The 24,105-nt window shown below is 31.4% G+C and overlaps 3 protein-coding genes across 4 annotated transcripts; all 3 read left to right on the forward strand.

Annotated features, from left to right (window-relative positions):
- Window positions 1-9,608: 9,608 nt before the first annotated feature.
- Window positions 9,609-11,754, forward strand: LOC108336646 (ras-related protein Rab7). Its single transcript, XM_052875834.1, has 7 exons — window positions 9,609-9,894; window positions 10,021-10,047; window positions 10,508-10,607; window positions 10,729-10,875; window positions 11,096-11,176; window positions 11,290-11,435; window positions 11,531-11,754. The coding sequence occupies exons 1-7, from the start codon at window positions 9,836-9,838 to the stop codon at window positions 11,592-11,594; spliced, it is 624 nt and encodes a 207-aa protein (XP_052731794.1). The 5' UTR covers window positions 9,609-9,835; the 3' UTR covers window positions 11,595-11,754.
- A 554-nt stretch (window positions 11,755-12,308) lies between these two features.
- Window positions 12,309-17,584, forward strand: LOC108326252 (iron-sulfur assembly protein IscA, chloroplastic). 2 transcript variants are annotated; one of them, XM_052868988.1, is made up of 4 exons: window positions 12,309-12,568; window positions 15,984-16,202; window positions 16,847-16,951; window positions 17,340-17,479. In XM_052868988.1, exons 1-3 carry the CDS (start codon window positions 12,418-12,420, stop codon window positions 16,921-16,923), a joined length of 447 nt encoding a protein of 148 aa, XP_052724948.1. In that variant the 5' UTR covers window positions 12,309-12,417; the 3' UTR covers window positions 16,924-16,951; window positions 17,340-17,479. The 2 variants fall into 2 exon arrangements, with proteins under 2 accessions (XP_052724948.1, XP_017415162.1); XM_017559673.2 differs by lacking the exon at window positions 16,847-16,951 and having other exon boundaries at window positions 17,340-17,584.
- Window positions 17,585-20,005: 2,421 nt separating this feature from the next.
- LOC108334348 (probable ATP synthase 24 kDa subunit, mitochondrial) lies at window positions 20,006-23,321 on the forward strand. Its single transcript, XM_017570174.2, has 7 exons — window positions 20,006-20,169; window positions 20,775-20,868; window positions 21,125-21,269; window positions 21,408-21,518; window positions 21,900-22,046; window positions 22,593-22,715; window positions 23,059-23,321. Exons 1-7 carry the CDS (start codon window positions 20,131-20,133, stop codon window positions 23,123-23,125), a joined length of 726 nt encoding a protein of 241 aa, XP_017425663.1. The 5' UTR covers window positions 20,006-20,130; the 3' UTR covers window positions 23,126-23,321.
- The last annotated feature ends 784 nt before the right edge of the window (window positions 23,322-24,105 follow it).

A 24,105-nucleotide genomic window follows, 5' to 3' on the forward strand; every position in this document is an offset into this window, starting at 1 on the left:
TTTTCTTATCTTAAAAAATAGATTTTAATGTAAGGCTTTGCATGTGTTTATATATTTTAAATTAATCATATTTGTAATAAATGTGAGACTTACAATATTTTTTTATGTATGATATTATTTTAAAAGGTAAATTTTAAATTTAATTTAACTCTACAAAACCAATTTATAAAATAAAATTTACACTCATTTATATATTTTAAATTAATTTTATTTCTTATTCATCTTCTAGCAAAAACACACCATGTAAACGTGTATAATACAAATCAATATTTTATGACATTCTTAGTCAATAAATTTTGAAATGATTCAATTATGTTTGTTGTGATTGGAGGAATTAATGTGTGAGTAGCAGTGTTGAATACGCCTTGACTGTGAGGAGATACTGCTATGTAGTGGAGACCATTACTCTCACATTTTTCTTTGGTGAGAACAAAATGTTTTATAAGAAAAGAAAAAGAAAAAGAATTATTAATTGTTTTTGTTAATTTATTTCTTTATGTTAATATTATCATATGGATTAGAAAAAGAATATTTCATATGGTCCTTGCTATAATTTAATATATAATTATGCATGCCACTAAAAATAATTTAGTTGAATTTTTTCAAAATATTACTTATTATTAATCTTTTAAAAAAATTTCTTATTATTCATTAAGGTAAAATACAAATATTCATAATGTTTAATAGAGATAAATATGGAAAACAAATATATAATTTATATAAATTATAAAGTATGTTATTGAAAAAGCCAAAAAATTATCCAAAATATGTTTCATAATAAGAATATAAGAGATTAATTTACAAAGGCCTACATGCTTTAAACACATCTTTTTTTTTAAATGTGACGGAATATTAATTTTAAATGGACCAGGATACATTTATTATGTCAATGGACTTAAAGTTAGAATATTATTTTTTTGAAAAAGAAAAAAGGCCTAAGTCAATACTTACGAGCTAACCATTAGTGAGTTAATTTGAATTAAAGAGAAAATGAAAAATGTAAGAAAAAAAGAAAAAGAAAAAGAGAGTCAAAGGTGATATTTCTTTTTGGAATTGAGGTGAGGCGAGTGAAAATTTTATAATAGAAATAATTGAAGTAATGTAATAAATTTATATATATATATATATATATATATATATATATATAATATAATTTTTAAAAATAATTTGACATAAAAATCGTTTTTAAAATATAATTTTGAATTAAAGTAAAAGTAAAAATTATTACGAAATCTTAAAAATATATATTTCAAAATAATAATGTATCAAAAATAAATTATTCTATAAATATAAAGTTTAAATCCATGTATTTTATTTTATTTATTATTTCAATATTTTTAGCGTAATTATTTATTTTATTATATTTTTTCCTTAGAAAAAGTTTATACTCATATTTAATATATAATGTCATAATATATTAACAATATAGTTATTATAAAAGCTTTGTTTTGGTATTAAATTAAACGTTAATAAAATATTCTACACATAATCGAATATGTTAGTATTATGTTATAATTGATTATCTTGAGTATATAACACGAGAAGAAAATCTCTAATATAAAATTTATCTTTTTTAGTGTTTTAACACTCATCTTTTAGACTTTCCACGTCTTTTTTCTTTTCGTATGTTTCCATTGGTAGAAACAAACATATATTATTTATCCTTAAAGATAATTTAGAGCATATTTAGTAATACGTTTTTAAATCAACAGTGATATTTTAATTTTAATTTTACATATTATCCAGTTTTATTATTTTATATATGTATTTTCTTAACTAATTATTCACTAGTGTTAGATTAAAGGGAATGTTGCGTAGTACAACAAATAATAAGAGAGAAAGTACAAGGAAATAGGTGAGATGATAAGAACATTGACTTGACATAGCAATTTTAGGTCTTTGTGATTCCCACCCAACACAACGACGCCGTCTTCATATTTCTATGCAATTTAGTGACATTACTTTTTGTCATCAAAACTTTTACTCATGTGCTTCAAAATCAAACGTGGGGATTTTGAAGAAAAAGGAGACTTAGCAACAAAGAATGAAATTACCTGGAATGGACTAGACTGAATAAATGAATAAATAAATAAATAAATAAATAAGTTAGTCAACAATAAATAAATAAATATTTGGGAAATGATTGATTCATGTTTGGTTAAAATTGAAAATAGCACTTTGTTGGTTGGTGAACGGATAGATGTTGGTCATGAGAATGATAGCACTCACTGACTATTTAATTAATAAGAATATAATTTTTAAGTGTATAAAAGATATTTTCTAATATATAATGCATTGTGAATAGTTAATATCTTACTCTAATATTTTTGTTAGTGTTGTTGTGTACTCTAATTTCAATATACCCTTTAGGTTTATTCATACTTAAACCAAAAATCACACGTTCTTTTGTGTCACTAAAGTATTGGGGTGCATTTGGTGGTAAATGTATGGTATAACATCATGTAATATAAGAATGGAATAAAAAATTATAACAAAGTTTTTAAGTTTAAATAGTTTATTTTAAATTAATTTATAGCTATGTTTTTTAATATTGAAAATATATTAGATTTTCCAAATTAAAATTATTGATTAAAAAAATTATTATTAACTATTAAAGTTAAAATATTTAATAACTTGAAACTGATAAAATTAAATAAGAATATTAACAAAAATCAATAATAATATTTAATAAATAATAAGAGTTTAGCATAAACCATTCATAATTTAAGAGCATGTTATCTCATAATGATATTAAGAACACTAATTACTTCTTTTTGATGATTATCAAAACACTTTCCAGAGACAATGACAAACAGTAAAATGTTTGAAACATAAGATATTTATACTTTGAAGTTTTGATTCTGTTTTGTCCGTCTCATCATCTTCTTGAAACTTAATTTTCTATTTCAATGAAATTTGTAAAATATTTAATTCATAATTTCTTTTACAGAAAAATATATAGAGTCAAACATGTAAGCATTACTAAAAATAAAACAACCACAATAACAAAATCATCTAGTGAAAATATTATTAACTTCGAGAACAAATTTGAACTCAAGTCTCACAAAAGTTCTAAACTTTAAGACCTAAGTCGTAAATCCTAGTATAATAAGTTATAAACCCTAACTTTACTTTAACCTAAGCTTTAAGTCATATTAAGTCCTCCATATGACATATGTCCCATGGGCGGATTTTCCATCATCTATAGAGAGATGTGTATTGACAAATGTTGTATTAAAGTATGCTATATTAGTCAATTTTTATATAAATAACATTCCAAAATACAGTAACACCATATAGTAGAATTAATTACATTTAATGATAAACAAATCAGTCTTAAATTAACGAAAGCAAGGGTTTAGGCTGATCGGTCTTACAAGAAGTTAAATTACAAAACCACACTCGACCTTAGCGCCCCCGACCACAACCCATTTACAAAGCAAAGCTACAAACCGAACGCCTACTGTTCGGACTTCACCTCAACTTCCACCAGATTCGCATCCTCCAAACCTTCTTCTTCTAGTGTTTCCTCAAGTAACGCCTCCCCATCTGCTCACATCCACACGGATGATCATTGCATAGACAGGACGGACATACAATGACGATCGACAACGCAAGGAAAAGAACACAGGGTAAGCTTATTGAATTTAATTCAAGTAAAATCATTCATTTCATAGTACATCAAACATATCAAATATTTCACAACATATAATTAAATCAATCCCTTAACTCAAATCAATTCCTGATACTAGACTGACCGTCCGGACTGTATAAATCTGTGTAGCTACAGGCGTCCTTGCACCCGAGTGATGTAGTAACTGTATTACACTCGACAGCTGCCACTCGAGGTTAGTCCGTTTCTTACGTCGCCCATGTTAACTTATGGACTAAGGACCTCCTGCCATTCCCACACATGAACTACTCTCCTCTACGTGAAGATGAGTATCACGGAATATCAGGATGGACCAAGTCAGCATTAGCATGCCCACAGTCATACTTTACAAAATTCCATATTCAACCATGAGTCGTTCCTCCCTAGAACGCTCGTCCAAAATTCACAACCATAGTTCACCTCATATAATGTTCATCATTTATAATCTTTCACTTTTATTTTCATTTTTGTCTTTCTGTCCAAGTACATAAAAATCACGACCTCTTTATGACGAGAACGAATGTGAGGAACGAGACCGAAGAACTTGCCCCGTTCCAAAATAAAGTGATACCGGCTTCAAGATAAATGGACGACCCATATTGCAAGGTGGCTCGACACGGTCGGTCGACCTAGATGGACGACCTACATTAAGAAGGGTGTTCGACACAGATGGACAAAATGTATTACGAAGGTTGCTTGGCACAGTCGGTCTGCACAAATGAATGACCCGTATTAACAATGGTTGCTCGACATGGTCAGTCGACACAGATGGATGATCTGTGTTATCATGGGTGAACAACAGGGTTGGTCGACACAGATGGATGATCTGTATTAACAATGGTACTCGACACTGTCGGTCGACACAGATGGATGATCTGTATTAACAAAGGTGCTCGACACTGTCGGTCGACACAGATGGATGATCTGTATTAACAAAGGTGCTCGACACTGTTCATTATGAGCTCTAAGTAGAAGACCGACACCACACATCCTCAACCAGAATTCTTCCCAAATGAAAGAGTTCAACTATTTCAAAGGAGTTACTGAAAATACCGATCGGTCAAAGACCATTTCGATAACGAACGTTCATTATAATAGAATCTCATATTTAAATTCAACTTACGGTAACACATTTTTCAGTATAAACTTTCATACATTAAATTACTTATAACATAGCACAATCCATACTTCTCATACATTATCTCATCACCAAAATCATATAGTAAAATCTGATACCATAGATCATTCTCAATAAAATTCACAGAACATGCATCCGACACAGTATAACTCACAGAACATTCATGCATCGCAGTATAACTCAAGAATTAAATTTTATAAGCTTCCCTTACCTGGATCAGAAGTGAACGTCCTAACTCAGGGTGTTTGGTTCGTACGCTAACAGTTCTCTACTCTCACGGATCACTTAACTCTTCCAACCCGATCTAACCATAAAAACCAAGAAATATTAAGAACTTAACCCTTCATGCAACCAGGATTTGGCTTTGCATGAGCCAGAAAACGTTCGACGAAGAAGAGAGACTTACCAGTATCAGAACGTTGAGGTGATCGGTTCAAAACGAAGCTCACGACACCAGGAATGGTTCTACGGTTTCTGAAACGTGAACGGAGAAGAGAAAGAAGAAGTTTCAGTAGAGAGAAGGTAGAGGTTTCTAGAGAGAAGGTGAAAAATATGAAAAGTTAGAATCTGAGGAAGAAGAAGAGTGCATGCAAAGAGTGATGCGGACTTCAGAAAAGTAATTTTTGTTTAAAAACCAACGTCCGTTCTCTTGCTGCCACTTGTCTTCCACTACTGATTTAGGAACATTTCATCACGACACCTGGCAGGAAGGCAGTGAGTCTGGAAGTGCGTTTTTAATGCACGGCAGAAAGGTTTTTAGAGTAATTAATGAGGATGAGACAGGGGATTAATGGTACTCGTTTTTTTTAGGGTCTTACAATTGACATCATCCTTTTTCTTTTAAGTAAATAAGAATTTTTTTTTCTAATATATATTAACAACAAATAAGTGATGGAACGGGATAACAATATCGAAGATAGACGTTCTCAAAAGTGACACCTCCCTGCTACCCTTTATTTCAAGGTAATGTTTTAAAACAGTATAATCAATTTAACATAATTAAAAACTACACGGAAACCGTGAATTTAAAAAAAATGGAAATCTGAGAATTGAAAGACGCTTAAAGTAATAACAGAAAAAAATATATATAAAAAAAATCAAATCATGATTTTAAGACTTGGTGTACTAGAAGAAATTCCTTCAAAATTAAGAAACTCAGTAAAAAATCTCAAAGTTTGCAATTTTCTTTAAAACATATACCTCACAACAAATATAAGAAAAGAAAAACAAAGAACAACTAAAGAATTTAATGGGAAAAATTGAAATCAGAGCTACAAATTAAGTAAATGAATTACAATGGTAAGAAATCAAGACAAGTAAAATCCAGAAAAGGAAAATTGAATAATTTATTTTATTAACTACAACTTTTTTTTATCAACCACCGTGCCAGCAATTTAAGTAAGTTTACACACCAGAACCAACTCCAAATGCGTTAAGGTCAACACCAAGAACAAGACCAACACTATGATATGTGCATCAAGATCTACACTTGGGTTGAATTTTCAATGAGTTAGACACTTGAGTAAACACACGTGTACTAAAGTGAACTCCACAATTTACACGCATAAGCACCATCACTAACTATTCGAAAAGGTGCTATTTTAATCAATATGTAATATTCAATATTTAGATTGGTAGACCGTGGCTATGGATTACTCTACATTTAATAAAATAGATTGGAGGTGTATAATTTAGATTACTTTAACTAAATCCACTCTACTTAAATTCTATCAATACAATAGAGTTCAATTTAGATTGAATCTACTTTAACAATTAGATTAAATATAAGAGATCAATTTAATATATTTTATTATAAGGTTTATCAGATATGATTAAGTCTGATATGGCTCGACTTACATATCGTAACTCGGCTTAACTTGAGTTTTAATTGTCTTATCTAAACATTGATCAGAGCTAACTTGAATCGTTCAAACTGACTTGACTCGATTTAGACCTATGTTGACTCAACTTCACTTGGGCTAACTCGTCTTAATTTGGGCCTAAGTCAACTCAACTTGATTTGGGTCCAGGTCAACTCGACGTGACTTAAATTTAGATCAGCTTGACTAGTTTGACCACAGGCTCGAAATGACTCAATTGGACCTTGAGATCATTGTGAATCGGCTTAGCCTTTCGAATTAGGATGACTCAGGTCGACAGCTCGAACTACCTTAACTCAAATTTTAGCACATGCTGACTCACTTTAAACTTCAGTCAAAGCTGACTTGTCTCAATCTTTGGTCAGATCGACTCAGCTCAACCATTAGCTCGAGCTAACTCAAATTCATTCTTCATCTTGGATAAAGTCGTCTCAATTCTTCGATCTGAATTGACTCCTATTCACCTTCATATTAGGCAAACTTGACTCGATTCTTTAGCTTAGGACAACTAGGCTCAACCTTTGACTGGGTTGAGTTGACTTGATTCTTCGACCCATACAAAATTGACTAAATTCTTTGGCCCGAGTTGACTAGTATTGATGGTTTAGCCTGGGCCGACTTGACTTGACTTTTAGCGTAGGTTCACTCAGCTCAAATTTTCAACCTTGGCTACATTGGTTCAATTTGTTGGCTCGGGATAACTTGGCTTGACCTTTCGGTCTGACTAACTTATCTCAATCTTTAGTATGGGCCAACACATTTCGACCTGCAACCCTAATCAACTCGACTCAATTCTTTAGTTTAGGCTAACTCATCTTGATTTTTCGGCCCAAGTTGACTCAATTCATTCTTCGACCATGCCAACTTGACTATGTCCTTTGGCTTGGGTCAATTCTCATTCACCTTAGATTTAGGTCGACTTGTCTCAACCTTTAGCTTGGAAATTCGTGTCACGACCTTTTGTTCGGACATACTTGTGTTAATCTTCAACCTAGATTGACTCAATTAAACCCTTTAGCCTGGATCAACTAGGTTCTACCTATGTTAATTTGGCTGGACTTTCATCTTAAGTCATCTCAACTCAACATTTAACCTGAATTGGCTATATGGACCCATACCAACTTGAATAGACTAATCCTCAACCACCTTGACTCGACTTAGATGAACATTAATTTTAGATTTTCAAAATTCAAAAAATAATTCAATCTAAATTCAATCTAAATTCAATCCAATTAATTAAGTAATTGAACTTAAAATCCAAAAATATAGATTTAAATTAAGGATAAATCTATTTAAATGGTCTTAAAGTAATATTGATTTAGATTATTATAAATTGGATTTTAGAATTGGATTTTTTTTTTCTATTCTTAACAGGTAATTTAATAACATCCAATAACATTATTAGGATATAAATTTGGTATTATATTAAGAAGTACGTTAAAATTTCGTTTTTAAATTGAAAATTGTTGATCTTATCTTTAATAAACACAAGATCTCGAATAGTAAGTAAAGAAAAATAAGGTAGATTTGGATAGCACGTTATCATTGAAATATGCTTGTCTCACGTGTGTCTTAAATAATCTTTCCAAAATATAACGGACAAAACTGCATTGGCCTATAATGTATCAATATAAATATCAAATTTACATTGGACAGGAGCTATCCTTAATTATCAAATGTTATACAATAATAAAGAATGTACGAACAAAGTGTGTTAACAATTTTTTTATGATTATGATCTTGAAAGAACTTTTTTTATGATTCTAAACTGATGCAGTTAAAGTACAAAGAAGTGAATGTTAGTAATAAATTCTCTTAACATTTTTAACGCAAAATTGTTTAAATTCAGAAAGCACCCGAGTCTATTCTTTCGTCAATAAACCTCATTCTTAATTTTGCACTTCCTCCTTTTTAAATTGATTTACATTTATAATTATTTGACATTGATAGAGAAAAAAAAATTGAACATAATTATTATTAGATGTCAATTATATTAAAATATATTTTTTATTTTCTATAAACATATGTCAGGAGAAAAAAATGTTTAACAGGAGTAAATTTGAAATATGTTATTGAAAAATAATATATATATCAATCAGAATATATTTTTAAAGTCAACGACAATAAATTGAAATAGAAAAGGTCTCTTTTAAATAACTGATCCATTTATCCTAGGAAAAAGAAAAGGAGAGAATGAAAAAAATCCAAAGAAACTTGTGTTATTTATCTCACTGTAATTTGAGGAGAGAAATAAAAATAAGTTTAAAAAAATAAAAGTGAATGCTTAAATAAGTAAAACTAGGTGATAAAAGTTAAAAACTCAGTCAACATGTTACATTCAAATAAAATAAGAAAAGTAAATGTAATGTTATTTAAAAAATAAGTATTACATATTAAAATACAGTTGAGTGAATATTTATTTAAAGATAAAAAAATGATAATATTATTTTATTAGAGATTTAATGAGGTGGGAACGTTCAATTTTATCTGTTGTTTAATTTCTGTTGACATTGTTTTGTTAAAAAATTAATGTTAAAGCATAAACTGAATACATTGGTATTAATATTAGTGGCATTATCCGAAGAGTTTTGACAGACTCACGGAGACATTGGTAAATCTTAAATGCTAGTTTTGAGAAAAGACAATAGCAGTGCTGTAAATTAAATGCAAGCATCATCGGTTTGTTCAAAGTGTGTGTCAGATGAGACTAGATTGCAACATAACCGAACTGTCTCAACTGTCAAAAGCAGAGTAAAACCTCCTTTATACAGATTTTGGTGTTAGATCCAACAATTAGAGGCAACCACGTATGTTTCAAAGTCAACTAAGCAAAAAGGAAAAACATTGGTGTGATTTGTGACAGAACACCCTTTTTATATGTTAAAAAACAATCATGCTCCGCTGTCACTGGAACGTTGGTTTTGGTTTGCAAATCACATGATACTCACTTGCCTCGTTCAAATGCAGAAATGAAGAGAAAAAGAGAGAGAAAAAAGCAATTCCCCTCAGAGAAGGATAGCACCAACAACCATTAAGAGAAATCCAGAACTTCCCTTTTCTCACATGACACCCTTTATTTTCTTCTTTTCTCTTTTCATTTAATTTCCCATTCTTCACAAAAAGAGAAACCTCTTCTTTCTGCCCACACCCTTTTGAGTTTTCCACATGGATGTTTCACAGAGAAAGAGAACTTTGCTTAAGGTCATTATTCTTGGTGATAGTGGGTATGTATGGTAACTTTTTTCTGCATTCCAAGTTTACCTTTTTTGCTGTTATTACCTCATGTAAGCTTCTTTATTGATGAATGTGAATGCTGCTGATTAATCCCTTTTTCTTGATCTTCTTTTCAGGGTGGGAAAGACTTCTTTGATGAATCAGTATCCATTTGGCACTTACATTTACAGTTTAAGAGCAACAAGTAAATAAATAAGTGAAAGTTTGGTAGTTTTTCTGATGCCAATGATTCGCTGTACTTGCATTATTCATTCCAAAATCATGAATGCTTTTGAGCTTTTCACTGTTTTGAATTTGTTTTCTTTCGTTTTTCCAACGAGTCTCTGTAAAGTGTACATGAGTTGGCACTAGCTTTTGTAAGTGCATATCCTGCTGGAAAAATATTATTGGCTGCATAACACCAGATTTAGTTAAAAACTGAATATGTTTTGCATATTCAAAATAGTTTTTCTTAGCAATTTGTATCTTGATCGGAACTGACTTAAAACAAAGGCTGAAATTGGGTTTTTGAGTTTTTTATTACTGAAATTGTGTTTGATTCAAAGAATGAAACCAGAAAGTAGTGTATATCATATCATTGTGGAACATTAACTTTGAATTCAGGTACGTTTATAGAAAATTCAGCCTGCAGTATAAAGCCACAATTGGTGCTGATTTTGTCACAAAGGAGATACAAGTTGATGACAAACTGGTAACATTGCAGGTGAGCACTTTAAAATGTGATCAAAGTTTTACCTTTGTGTGAGTACACTACAAAGGTATCAATTTCAGTACCTTTTCAACTTTTGGTTGACACAATGAAAAATGAAACACTATTTTGGCAGATTTGGGATACGGCAGGGCAAGAAAGGTTCCATAGTCTTGGGGCTGCATTTTATAGAGGGGCAGATTGCTGTGTGCTGGTGTATGATGTAAATATACACAAGACATTTGATACACTAAACAATTGGCATGATGAGTTTCTTAAGCAGGTATGATGTTACTTCTTCATACCATCTTTCAATTCTTCCTCTTTTTGTATTTCTTTATTGCTGATTTCTATCTTCTGTTTGAATCATTTTGTCCTTGAGTTGAATATATATATATATATATATATATATATATATATATATATATATATGATCGGTTGAAGATGGTCTTTCACCATGTTTACCCGTCTGATCTGTTCTGCATATTGGTGTTTGATGTCAGGGTGATATGAATGATCCTGAAGCATTTCCCTTTGTATTACTTGGGAACAAGGTTGATGTAGACGGTGGAAACAGTAGAAGGGTATGGAATATATGAAATTTTGCAGCAATTATTTTTTCATACACTGTTATCATTGGCAGTGATTTTCAATATATTTGAATGTCTTGGTGTAAAGTGTCTGCCATTTGTTGCAGGTGACTGAAAAAAAAGCTAGAGACTGGTGTGCTTCCAGGGGAAACATACCATACTTTGAGACCTCTGCAAAAGAAGGCTACAATGTTGAGGAGGCTTTTTTATGCGTTGCCAAAATTGCACTAGAAAATGAACACGAACAAGACATGTGAGAATGAACAATTTCTACCTTGTATTTGGTTGTAGTGATTCTTAATAAATGCTGGCCACTTATGCAATCAAATGTTCTAATGTTTGTTGCAGCTATTTTCGAGGAATATCTGATGCAGTTTCAGAAGCAGAACAACGAACTGGTTGTGCATGCTGAAGTGATGATGTATTTTACTCAACATATTTCGTTTTGCACTTTGCCACAATATCATTCAATTTATTAAGCTGTATTTATCTTTAAATTCCAAAATTAGCCTCTCAGTATGCGTGGAACCCCCTTCTTCTTTGCTATCAAGTTTTAATTTTCACTATCCAGCCAAATCTAAGTTTTGTTATTTATTTAATTTATAACTAGGTGTTTTTGAATGAATTTTTTGACAAATTTTAAACAAGAAAAGTATGAAAAAAAATTAAAATTGTTTTTTTTTTTAAGTTTAGAAACTCTATGAGTTTAGATACTAAAATTAACATAATATTAATATCTACATCTAAACATATAAAATTAAAATTTTTATAAACAATATAATAATTGAAAAATTACTAAAAAAAACTCTAGTAAACTCGACCTGTCCTGTGTTTTAGGCTAATAAGTTAATTCGTATGCGCCTCACATTGGTATTTTTACATGTACAAGTAAACAATATAATTGAACAAATTAAAAATAAAAGTTAACGAGGAAATACTTAATTAAAAACTATAAAAATTTCAACACTTAAGAAATAAAAAATTAACTAAAAATGCAAAAGACTTCAAGGCTAACTAAATATGAAATAAAGTAAAATTTCTGAACTTATTTTTTATTTTTTTTTGGAAATTTTTCCGGCTGACATTAGTCTATGAGCTGAACATATGAATTACGTAGAAATATCAAATTCGAAAATCCCAACCAAACACGTCACACACATACAAACACGATGGTTGAAGTTTGAGGCAAACAACACGTGTTGTGGGTGCAGTTCTCTCTCTCTTTCTAAACTCCAATGGCTTTCTCTGCAATCTCAGCTATGCACTCTCCTCAATTTGTTCGTCTTCCTATCTCCTCCCCGCAATATTCTTCACCCATAGTCAAATTTTCATCGCCAAATCTAAAACGCCGTAAACCACTCTCCATTCGATCAGTTTCAATCCCCGGTACGCCTTGCATCCTTATATTTCCTTGTTTGTTAATTTTCTCTTAATTAGCAACATCAATGACAAATATGATTATTAGATTATAATTTTGTGGTTTGGAAAAAAATTATACATCTTTCTAGTTTATAGGATTTGGGACGCACTTTCTTCAATTTGAAGATTTTGTTCTCAGACTTTTGCGAATGATTTCGTCTCCATTTAATAAGAGGTTCGATTGTTTGCCAGAGTTTGTTGGCTTTGAATTCATGGTTGTTATTGGTGTGCATGATTTGGGTTCTGCCTACCCTAATTTCGAGGAAGGTGTATTGGCCAGGGTAAAGGATGAATGTTAACCAGTGGATGTATGCATGCCGGAACTCTTCTGTTATAATTTTTGCTTCTTTATCATGGGATTTCAACATAGTAGTCAACTTTCTTACCCTTTCATTTAGGGTTTGTCTGGGTAAAAAACTTGGGGCTTATTAGAAAAACTTCTTAATAAACACATTTAGGAAAGGAAAATAAGAAGGAAATTTGAAGTTAGTTTCTCCAAAAATCTTAAGCTTATGTTGACTGCTTTATGGACAACTTATAAGTTGTTTTTATAGAATCTCATAAATATTTACAAAAGTGTTTGTCATAAGATAAATTTTATAAAACTCTTACAAATGTGCCCTTAATACCTTTTCCTTCTCTATCTGTTTGCTTTATACTGCAATGAAAGGGATATCAGTAAATAGTCAAAAAGGCTTGTGGACGATATGATATCAGTCATGTTTGCCTCTGTATAATGATGTATTTCACTGATGCTTAGTTGATCTCAATTAGGCATTATATTAATATATGAAAATTTAAATGACGCGTACCATGCCATCAATCACAATGTTGGTAATTGCATTGTCATCAGAGATTTCACGCATTGCCACATGCCACCACCAGTATCTGTGTGTGTAGCACACACACCTGGCTCTAGCAAAGCCAACTCATCTTGCGAACACTAACAATGTCGTTGGGACCTCTTGATGAAACTAACTTTGATACTAGTTTTCTTGTATGATTGGCTCATGACCTAGTTCCTGAATATGCCTCCATTTGTGGTTCTTCTTTGTGCACAACAAACAACTAACTACCAAAGCTAGTAGTTCAGTTAAATATAGTGAAAACTATATATAAGATTAATCTCCCTTGTGTTGAGTATACACATAAGGTCCTTTATTTATAATAGAAGAAATATAGACTAAGCCCAAAATACAAATAAGAAATAATAACAAACTAACTAGAAGATAAAAGATAAATATAAAATAAAGATAATATATCTAACAATGTCTGACTCAGACGTACAATATGGAGTGGTTGATGGATCCCGAGTTTGTGCATCCACTCACCGCTAAGGTAGTTGTGTGCTTTCGATGGAGGGTAAACATATACCAATGTAGAAGAAACACACTTAGGAAGAGATTGTTGGAGTCAAGTGAGAGTTGGAGTCACACATTGGATAAAATTGGACAAGATGAGCAATTTATAAGAGAGACTCGCAAACCTTTTGCCGTCAGATTTTGGGTTAAGAGTAATGTCAAATTTCTCTTTTATGATTAACTCATGACATGACCCATTTGCGAAATATCTCCCTGTTTGTGGTTCCTCCTCGTGCACAACAAAATGTTGAATATCATATTTCTCAATCTGTGAGACGAAAGGGTTGTAGGGTGCAAAAAAATATTTACAGTAAAATACAAGACAAATAGGACAATAGGAAAGTATAAAGGCTGATTGGTTGCAAAGGGATACACTCAAACTTGTAGAATTGATTATGAAGAGACATTTGCTTCAATAGCAAAGATAAAGACAGTTTGATTAGTTCTTGCTCTAACATTTTGTTAGGGACTTGCACCAATTAGATGTGAAGAATGTCTTTCTTCATGGAGATTTAGAAGAAGTGTACGTGTAGATTCCTTAAGGATTTGAAACTCATTGTGGAAGGAATAAAACGTGTCTCCTAATGAAGGGCTTATATGATCTTAAGCAATCTCCAAGAACATTGATTGGGAGATTTATGAAAACAATGTTTTCTTTCAGATACAAGTAAAGTCAGGGAGATTATACTTTATTCATAAAGCACTCAACTACAAGTAAATTCACTATATTATTGGTTTATGTGGATGATTTGATTATTGCATAAGATGATGAAACAAAGAAATTAACTTAAAAGAAAAATCTGGCTGTCAATATGACTGACAGGTTTGGAAAATCTCAAGTAGTTTTTTTTGGAATAGAGGTTGCTTATTCCAAACAGGGGATTATCATCTCCCAAATAAAATATGTATTTGATCTCCTCAAATAAGCATTTAAGCTGGGTTTGGAACCCCCCGATAATTTCTATTGAACAAAATTATAAAATTGGAAGTGAATAGAGTTCTCTTATAGAAAAAAAATCCAATATTAGAGATTGGTAGGAAAACTTAAACATCTATCATACGTATGCCAAATATTGTTTATGCAATTAGTGCGGTAAACTGGTTTATGCATGGTCAAAGAGGAACACGCATGCAAGTAGTTGACAAAAAAATTTCAGTTCTTGAAGTCACACTCAAAAGGAACTACGGTTTAGGAAAGAGACTTTAACCCTAAAGATATATACTGATGCAAACTATGTATGTTTTGTTGCTGATAAAAAATCTACTTTTGGATATTGTATATTTTTTAAAAAAGTACGGTACCTAAGAGAAACAAAAAAAGCAAGGTGTGTGTGATGAACTTTGGATGAAAATCATAGTAGAAGACCTTAAAGTGAAGTTTGACATTCCTACATAATTATACCATGATAACAAGTTAGCCATGAGCATTGCCAATAGTCTAGGAAACCATGTCAAAACCAAATATATCAAAATTAACTGCCACTTCATCAAAGATAACTTTAAGAGAGGTGTTGTGATTGTAACCCATGTCCTTGCAGGACTTCAAATAGCATAAGATTTTTGTAGGCAAGTTTGGTATTTATTTATCAACTTGAGGAGGAGTGTTGTAAATGATGGATTATTAGGAATAAGATATCTTCAGTATCATAGTAGTTATGAGAGGATATCTTTAGAATCTTTTCATTTATTTCAGCATATTTTTATTCTCTTATTTTGAAGAGTTTGATTGTTACAACGTGTAAAGGTAATGAGAATAATTGGTGTAGTTGTTATCAATACTGTAATTATTTGGAGAACTATCTTATAAATTAATTTAGATTAGTACTCTAAGTAAAAAAAATAAAAATTAGAGTAGTCTCTTATCAACATTCGCTCCAGTTTTAATATCATAATATTATTAACTATAGTGCAACCGTGTACTTTGAATTTTCTTATATACCAGTGTGTGCTATGCGAAATGCTTTTTCCACCTTATTCAGCACTTATTTAATCTTTTTTCACTCTTTCCACGTACCTTTCAGCTGCACCAGCTTCTGGGTCTGTGGCCCCTGCAATTTCTCTTACGGATAACGCACTGAAGCACTTGAGTAAGATGAGGTCTGAACGAAATGAAAATTTATGTTTAAGAATAGGTGTCAGGCAAGGTGGGTGCTCTGGTATGTCATACACAATGGATTTTGAGGACAGGGCTAATAAAAGGCCAGATGACTCCATCATCGAGTATGAAGGCTTTGAAATTGGTATGATTCATATCTTGTTTCTTATAATTGACATTTATAATTCACAAGGAAGGATTAATCTCGTGGTTTACTCGGGGAAGGGTTAACTATTTGACGTGCTTAAGCCACATTCCCTACAGGTTTATTTGTCAACGTGCCAATGCACTTATCTTTACAAACTGTAACACCGCAACTTCTGTTTAAGATTATTCTCCTAATTAAGCTATATGACCCAGACAAAGTGCGTACTGGTTGGCACTTTGCAAATATGTGGAGGACACTAAGTGCGTTGCAGTACTGATGTTAATCTTAGTTATATTTTTGTGTGGTAGGAGGTTTTGTTTCTATGTTTATATATCTGACTAATTTTAGCCTTCTATCATGTAAAATATCTTGGCACAGCAAAAACATTATTATTGGATGGATTCTCCGAAGTAGACATGCTCTGAAACTTAAAAGGAGTATTATTTATTTCCTTAGTCAATGATAATAGTGTCTAATTTAGAATATAACATTTTTTTTCCTGTACAATGTCCTTGGATTCTATTTCCAACTATCATTACTTATCACATGTGTCACATTCTCTCTCTACCTTTTCTTCTTTCTTCCTATTTTTCTTCTTTCCACTTCCCAAAATTGGGTGGATATTTATCTCTACTATTCAGGAAGTGCAAGTCAATCCCGTACTAGTTCAATGGCGTTTCAATGGGAAGCAAAACAATTCGAAACTAAGTTGAATTGAAAGCTTGATCCGCTCAACATGAACTCTTGTAATTCTTTTTCAGCTTGGATGGTCAAAGTTATGCATGGAGCAACAGTAAAAAATGATGCTGTTATTTTTATTATTATTATTGTTTTTAATACTGCATTTGGATTGATTCCAGTACTGAGCATACTGCAATAGGTAAATAAAAGAATAAAACAGTGAGCAAACTGTCTCCCACCTTACGACAGAGCAAAAATGATGCATGTATATGGTGATTATGGTATTGGAGACTTTCTTGTATATTTTTGTTTCTTTGGTCCTCAATCCATTTTAAATTTCTATGATCAATGTAGCGACTGCATCACTGCACTGCATGTTTAAAATTTTTGTTTAAGCCTTAAAACCATTAGCCATTTTATGATATATTTTGACTTCTCTATTTATTTCTGCAGTTTGTGATCCTAAAAGCCTACTCTTCATATTTGGCATGCAATTAGATTACAGTGATGCTCTGATTGGGGGAGGCTTCTCTTTCAAGAATCCTAACGCGACACAGACTTGTGGATGTGGTAAATCCTTTGCCGCCGAAATGTAAAACCATGTTTATAGACAGTAGTTGCAATACTAAGGTGATTGTTTCTAGCAACACTCTGTACCAAACATAGATTTTTATCACTAACACGAATAAATTTGTGCATTGTCAGAAAAGAACTACTAAACATTTGTTGCAGCTGATTCATAAAAAATAAGTATGTTTCTCATTAATAACATTTCAGTTTCGGGAACATCAGAAGGAGAAGGCTAACTAGTTGTTTTCAGGATACTTGTTAAGAAAGAAAAAAAATATTGAAAAATGTTAATACTATATTTTCATCAAATTTTGTTCAATATAATCTAATCGTGACTTCTAGAAACTTATTTATTAATCTCTTAGCTAATAATTTTCGTAAGGTACATGTTTGTAGGATCTGTATCTTAACATGGGATGTTTTGTCCCAATTATCTGAAGGTATTATGATAAAATACAATTTTCAGAGGAACCGCCCTTTGGATATCGTAGTTGGTCATTACACAGGTTTATTTACAGCAATCAACATCTTTTATTTATCACAAATGCATCAGTTCAATAATTATATTCGTAAATTCTTGTTAGTGGATTTGGGACTCCCTAATGGTTTTAATAATATAAAAATTAATCTGATAACATGATCTAAAGGGAACTGCTTTCTAACCAATCAAATGCTGAGTTATATGATGTTATGAATCATGGAAGACCAATTTTATCAACTTCAAAATAATTATAAATATGTAATTTAATAGCAGTATATTTCAATTCGATTTATATAATTATGGCTATGAAACTTGTTAGGCAATATGTTTTTATTTTTCTGAATTTTGAATATCTGTGTTAGAACCAAAGACTAATTCCTCAACATCACATCTGCTTAAGGAATTAATTAATTTTTTCTAGAAAATATGTTTTCAATGTCACAATAAGGGAGAAAGTTATCTTCAAATATTGTTTAACTTAGCCTATATGTTCGTGATAATAAAAATTAATAAAATTGTAATTATAAAAATAAATATAAATATTTTTTATAATTTAATTATAGATAGTTTTTATTTATTTTGTAGATGATTTTTATTTATTTAACTTTAAAAAATGACTAAATTAAAAAAAAGTTACTTGAAAAGTAAAATTGGATAAAATGTGGCATAAAAAAATTAATCCTCTTTCTATAGATAAATAATTGGTATAATTTTTGTGTTATATAAATAATTATTTATTATAAATAATTATTTAAATAAATAATAATAATTAAAAGAAACAAATTAAAATATTTTTTGTTATAAGTAATTATTTGAATTTTAAAAAGTGATTATTAAAAATAAATTGCAAAGAAAATGTGGACAATGGCATACAAATCCAAGACCGACAAAATGTATTAGTTGATTTTTTTTATATTACTTAACAAGTTTTATATTGAAAATTAGTTTTTCAATTGACGTTTATTTGAAAGTTAATAAAAATAAAAATGGAGATATGGGGTGATTGTCACGTGTCTCATTACAATTTATCGCTATTTTTATTTTAGTATGATCATTTTCGTTATATTATAAAATAATATGAGAAATAATTTTAATAACATTCAACAAGTGAAACATAGTTCATAAATCTTTTATGTTAAATTTCAAACAAATATGAAATTTTGCTAAATAAAGTTAAAGTAATTGAGAGATCTCTTATCGAAAGGAATCATTATATTTTAACTTAATTGAATGAATAAACTTTTGTTTTTAAAAAAGTATTTTCCAAGTAAGATCTTTTTAATTTAATATAATTAGATTCAAAACTTTCTTCTTCTTTTTTTCTTGAGGCATTTTTTGCATGGAAAATATTTATTTTAACATGACATAAGTTAACAAAAACGTCATTTTTCACGTTTATCTTTTGGAAGGGATATTTGTATTTTAACTTAAGACTTTGTTTTGTTTTTTTAAGTCGAGATGAAAATTTCAAGACGTAAAACTAGATTAAAAACACTTTAGACTCAAATATAAAATCAAGATATAATGTCAAATTTAAGACACTTTAAAGAGAGCGAAAAAATTAAACACATTATAGTACGATTACACTATGTGTGAGGTGTCTATAGAAAAAAAGAGAGTATAAGATCATTGCGGGAAGGAAATCATGAAGCCATATATTTTAAAATATTATAATCACTATATTTTAAAGACAGATAAATAACATAAAAAACAAACATTGGTAATAAACAATAATAGGATAAAACTATGTCATCCACAATTTAATCTTACAAATAGCACTGAGTAGATTATAATAATATTTTCTTAAATTTTTAAGCTTTTTTTTACTGTTTTTTTAACATCTTTTCACTGAAAAATATATAAGTGCCATTTTAAAACAAATGTAAGATAAAAAAAGTGTTTAAAATAAATAAAAAAATTCTATAAAATATTAAAAATATGCAATTTATGTAAACCAGAGCGAAGGACATAGGATTATTTTCCACGTGGCAGAGTATCCAACGGCTGAGAATTAATGAGATGCCCTGCATCATGGATCGACATAGGGTGTAGTGTACCCTAGCAGATTAGTAGAGTCAGTGTGATTCGCTTGAACCGGTCTCATTAGAGAGAGAGAGGCATCAAAGTGAAAAACGAAGAAAAGACCTAACTTACGCATTTCTCAGAAAGCTGAACGAACAACATTCTTCACTCATGGCACTCTCTTCTCGTCTCTTTTCCAAATCCAAATTGGTATTTCTCATTTTCTCTCTGCAATTCCTTCTCCATGCATTACCGTACCAATTTTCTTCACATTCTTGGTTCTGATTTTCTCGTTGAATCTCGGGATCTGCATTGCTTTCCATACATCAGGCGCTATCTGATTGTCTATCTCCATAATTTTAAATCCAATTTAGGTGAAAAGGGACAATTCACGCTATGTTTCGAGGGTTAACATGCTGTTTATCCATTTCTTTTGGTCGATTAGGTTTTTCTGTCGTCGCTGATTCTGTTGATTGGGGGAAATAACTTGCTTGCAGCCTAGGAGTTGTCGATGCATTGGGGAGTGTTTTTTATTTTCATATTGAGTTGCGTAATAGTGTGTGGAAATGAACGGTATGATACTTGTGTTTGAATGATGGTTAATACGCCTAAATTTTGTTGGTTAATGTAAAAGTGACTGTGCTGGTGATTTATCTCATTGAGTTTCAGAATTGTGGGGTGAAATGAATTATATGAAACTGGTGTTTCCTGGATGATTAATATGCATTAATTTTGTTTATTAATTTAAAAGGGATCATGTTTGTGGTTTATCTACTATTTTTTGCAATTTTCTCATTTTGCGCCGTTTCTTACAGATCTATGGCAGTCAAATGCTTCTGCAAAAGGACTATGCTTTTCCAGTTCGCCACTATGCTAAAGCGTCTGACCCTCCTGCCCTGAAGGGAGACCGTGAGTTCTCTTGTGCAGTTGTTTATTTTTTACATAATAAAAATAAAAAGTGATAGGAATTACATAATAAATAGTTGTGATTGTGTTGTGCCGTAGGAGGATGAGTGATTTAGAAAGTATAAATAAGATTGTGAGAGATAAAATATGACATACAAAATGTGTACGTGTATACCAAGATAATGTATCCCCTTCTTGTATAATTATAGATTATAGATGTTGCCTTTTAGTAACATACTGTTTGATTGAATGGAAACAGAAATGCTGAAGAACATTTTTGTGGAAGTGAAGAAGAAATTTGAGACCGCCATTGGAATATTAAAGAATGAGAAGATTACCATTGATCCGGAAGATCCAGCTGCTGTTGCTCACTATGCAAAGGTCATGAAAACAGTTAGAGAGAAGTGAGTTTCTGCCTTTCCTTTGTTGTTTTTGTCATACTATTCTGCTCAATACTTTTTTGGTTGTAACTTGTAATCTCTGAAGCAGTCTATTTAACTGTTTTGATTATGTTATCCTACAATCTATTGTGCATTCTACAGGGCAAGCTTGTTGTCAGAGTCCCAAGATATCCGAGCCACCATTGAAATGGAAACACAGGATATTCCAGATGCTCGGACCTATCTTTTGACTTTGAAGGAGATAAGAATCAAGTGTGTGGTGATATCTATTCTGCTCCCTTCAATTTTTACGTAGATGTGATTATTGTATGTATTGTGTGCCATTCAGCTTTTTCATTCATACAAGGTTCTCGTTATTTTTTTTGTATGTAAAACGGTTCTTTGAATCCCATGTGCCTTCTTGAATTCATTATGAAAAAATATTGTTATTTGTTTTCAGCCTCTGGTTCTAAAAATTGCCTGTTGGCTTTGTTTTTTTCTTCTGCAAATTATGACAAGCCTACATTATCATTCGGGTTTACCTTATTATATAATTGAAATAAAAGCCAACATATGGCACGAGCATCACTTGCTTCAAGATGCGTTAGGTTCTTGTTACATAAGCTCATATTTACGTGTTCAAATTTCTTACAGGAGAGGTCTTACAGATGATCTTGGTGCAGAAGCTCAGATGATAGATGCACTGGACAAAGTTGAAAAGGAGCTAAAGAAACCTTTACTGAGAAATGATAAGAAAGGAATGGACCTTCTATTGGCAGAGTTTGATAAGATTAATAAGAAGTAAGTTCATAACGCTGGATATCTTTTTGATGTTAGGTTGGATAATACTAAGCTTTGAAATTTTCATCTGCGTTTATTTTTTTCACTTACATTTTCATGGAATTGTTAATGATTTTATAAATATTTTTATTTTGATATTGTTGAGTGGGCATATGCACCCTCATTATGTGAAAGTTCTCATTACATTAGATGGCAGAGGGTACAAGGAGTTTTGTAATAAGATGTAGAGGAGGAAATTTTACTAAGTAGAAGCAAGATTCCAGTTAACACATTCAATTTTCAAAGTTTTACAGGTTTTGTTCCTTTTCGTAGACATTGGAACTTGCATCGCATTGTTTACTTGTAGGGAAATGTACAGTCCATTCTTTGTCGGTTGTGTATTGACCTACTTTTATTGGCTGAGTATTCCATTTCGTTGTTTTAATCCTCATTTGCTAGTGAGGATTCTTCGGCTTTTTATTCCCTTCAGTTGAGTACAATAAATTGATGGGCTGTAATTACTTTCTCTCTTTCTTTTCTGTTGCTCCTTTGGTGGTGCCACCTTAGACTTGGATTTCGAAGGGAAGATCTACCAAAGTATGAAGATGAGCTTGAAATTAAATTAGCCAAAGCACAGCTGGAGGAGCTGAAGAAGGATGCTCTTGAGGCAATGGAAACTCAAAAGAAAAGGTATTTATGATGACTTCATTTATTGTCCTTATATTTTCCCCCTTCTTCCCAATTCTCTTTAATTCTTTTGGACAAGGAACACCATTAATAAGTACATATTTTCTGCTTAATTTTAACGCCCAAGTCCAGATGGAATGATGATGCTTGGGCTTTCCTAGTCTTGCAGGTGTATTATGGCTTTTTAACTTTGAATTTAAGATGAAAATAATTGATGCGATGGAAATTTGGCTTCTGTTTTCTCCTTTACTGTTAGAAATGCTTTTTTAGTCGTATCATTAGGTGCAGTAGGATGATAGAAGTTCTAGACCGTATGATTTATTTTGCTGTCTGTTTTCCATTTCAGGGAGGAATTCAAGGATGAACCTGAATCAGTTGATGTGAAAACTTTGGACATCAGAAACTTCCTTTAAAATGTCTTAAAGATGTTTGCATACATTAGAAATTGTTGCATTTGGATAATGATGAAGCTGTGTTTCTTCAATAAGTAGACACCACTGGTTTTGAAGTGTAACGTTGATGCCAGTTTGAAGATTGAGTTTCTTCAAGGTCATTGTATTTAAATTCCTTGTTAAACTGAAAGTTGAGGCGATCAATTTTTTTCTTGAATTTTCTTGTCATGTTTCCTGAGTTTTTATTCCTATTGATATTATGCTCGTTCCCAATTTCGATTCCATCGATTTCATTAATTGAAATTCCGCGACCAAGTCAAGCAATCTTGCAACATTTAAAATGAAGTTTACGGTATCAATTGTAAGATTCTGTGGCATGATTTTTTTGGACAGAACATGCCAGTTTACAGATTCACCTTTGAACTAAAGTGAGTACATTCAACATAGACACTCAGGACTGCACTTGTAGGAAATGGCTCATCACAGTCATCATTGGTTCAGACGATCCACATGTGAAGAAACATATATGACCATCATCTTTCCAATACATCGCCAGCTTCTGTGGGATGGAACTTTCTTCCTCGACGTTAAAGAAGAATGACACACCCAATTGAGAAAAGGTAACCACCTTAAAAAATATAGCATATATCCTCATTTTAGCCATAACAAAAGTAATTATCTGGTACTCCCTCAACAGCCAACTAAGGCACCACTGCAACCAAGTCAACAGTCCTCAACCAACTAAGCCACCACCTCAACTAACTCAACAGTCTTCACAACCAATCCAAACACCACAACAATGAACTGAATAGTCAAGGCCATCAACCACAACAGTTAGGAGGTAGAAATTGCAATTTAGGAGAGGAATTTAATGACAGTCTATTCAATATTTTGGGCTATTTGCTGAACTTTTGTAATGTACATTGTCAGCATTTATTTTGTGGAACTTTAATGTAGCATGTTGCAAGTATCTGATGAACAAAATTATTGGCTTGTTTGGA

This window comes from Vigna angularis, chromosome 1 (genome assembly GCF_016808095.1).
Source record: "Vigna angularis cultivar LongXiaoDou No.4 chromosome 1, ASM1680809v1, whole genome shotgun sequence".
NCBI lineage: Eukaryota > Viridiplantae > Streptophyta > Magnoliopsida > Fabales > Fabaceae > Vigna > Vigna angularis.

Bases quoted from the DNA above. Each gene is read 5' to 3' on its own strand.
- LOC108336646 (XM_052875834.1), top strand. From the start codon at position 9,836: ATGGATGTTTCACAGAGAAAGAGAACTTTGCTTAAGGTCATTATTCTT. The intron at 10,876-11,095 runs GTATGATGTTAC...GTTTGATGTCAG, and splicing joins ATGATGAGTTTCTTAAGCAG to GGTGATATGAATGATCCTGA. The intron at 11,177-11,289 runs GTATGGAATATA...CATTTGTTGCAG, and splicing joins ACGGTGGAAACAGTAGAAGG to GTGACTGAAAAAAAAGCTAG.
- LOC108326252 (XM_017559673.2), top strand. From the start codon at position 12,418: ATGGCTTTCTCTGCAATCTCAGCTATGCACTCTCCTCAATTTGTTCGT. The intron at 12,569-15,983 runs GTACGCCTTGCA...CGTACCTTTCAG, and splicing joins TCGATCAGTTTCAATCCCCG to CTGCACCAGCTTCTGGGTCT. The intron at 16,203-17,339 runs GTATGATTCATA...TTATTTCTGCAG, and splicing joins GTATGAAGGCTTTGAAATTG to TTTGTGATCCTAAAAGCCTA.
- LOC108334348 (XM_017570174.2), top strand. From the start codon at position 20,131: ATGGCACTCTCTTCTCGTCTCTTTTCCAAATCCAAATTG. The intron at 20,170-20,774 runs GTATTTCTCATT...CGTTTCTTACAG, and splicing joins TCTTTTCCAAATCCAAATTG to ATCTATGGCAGTCAAATGCT. The intron at 22,047-22,592 runs GTAAGTTCATAA...GTGCCACCTTAG, and splicing joins TTTGATAAGATTAATAAGAA to ACTTGGATTTCGAAGGGAAG.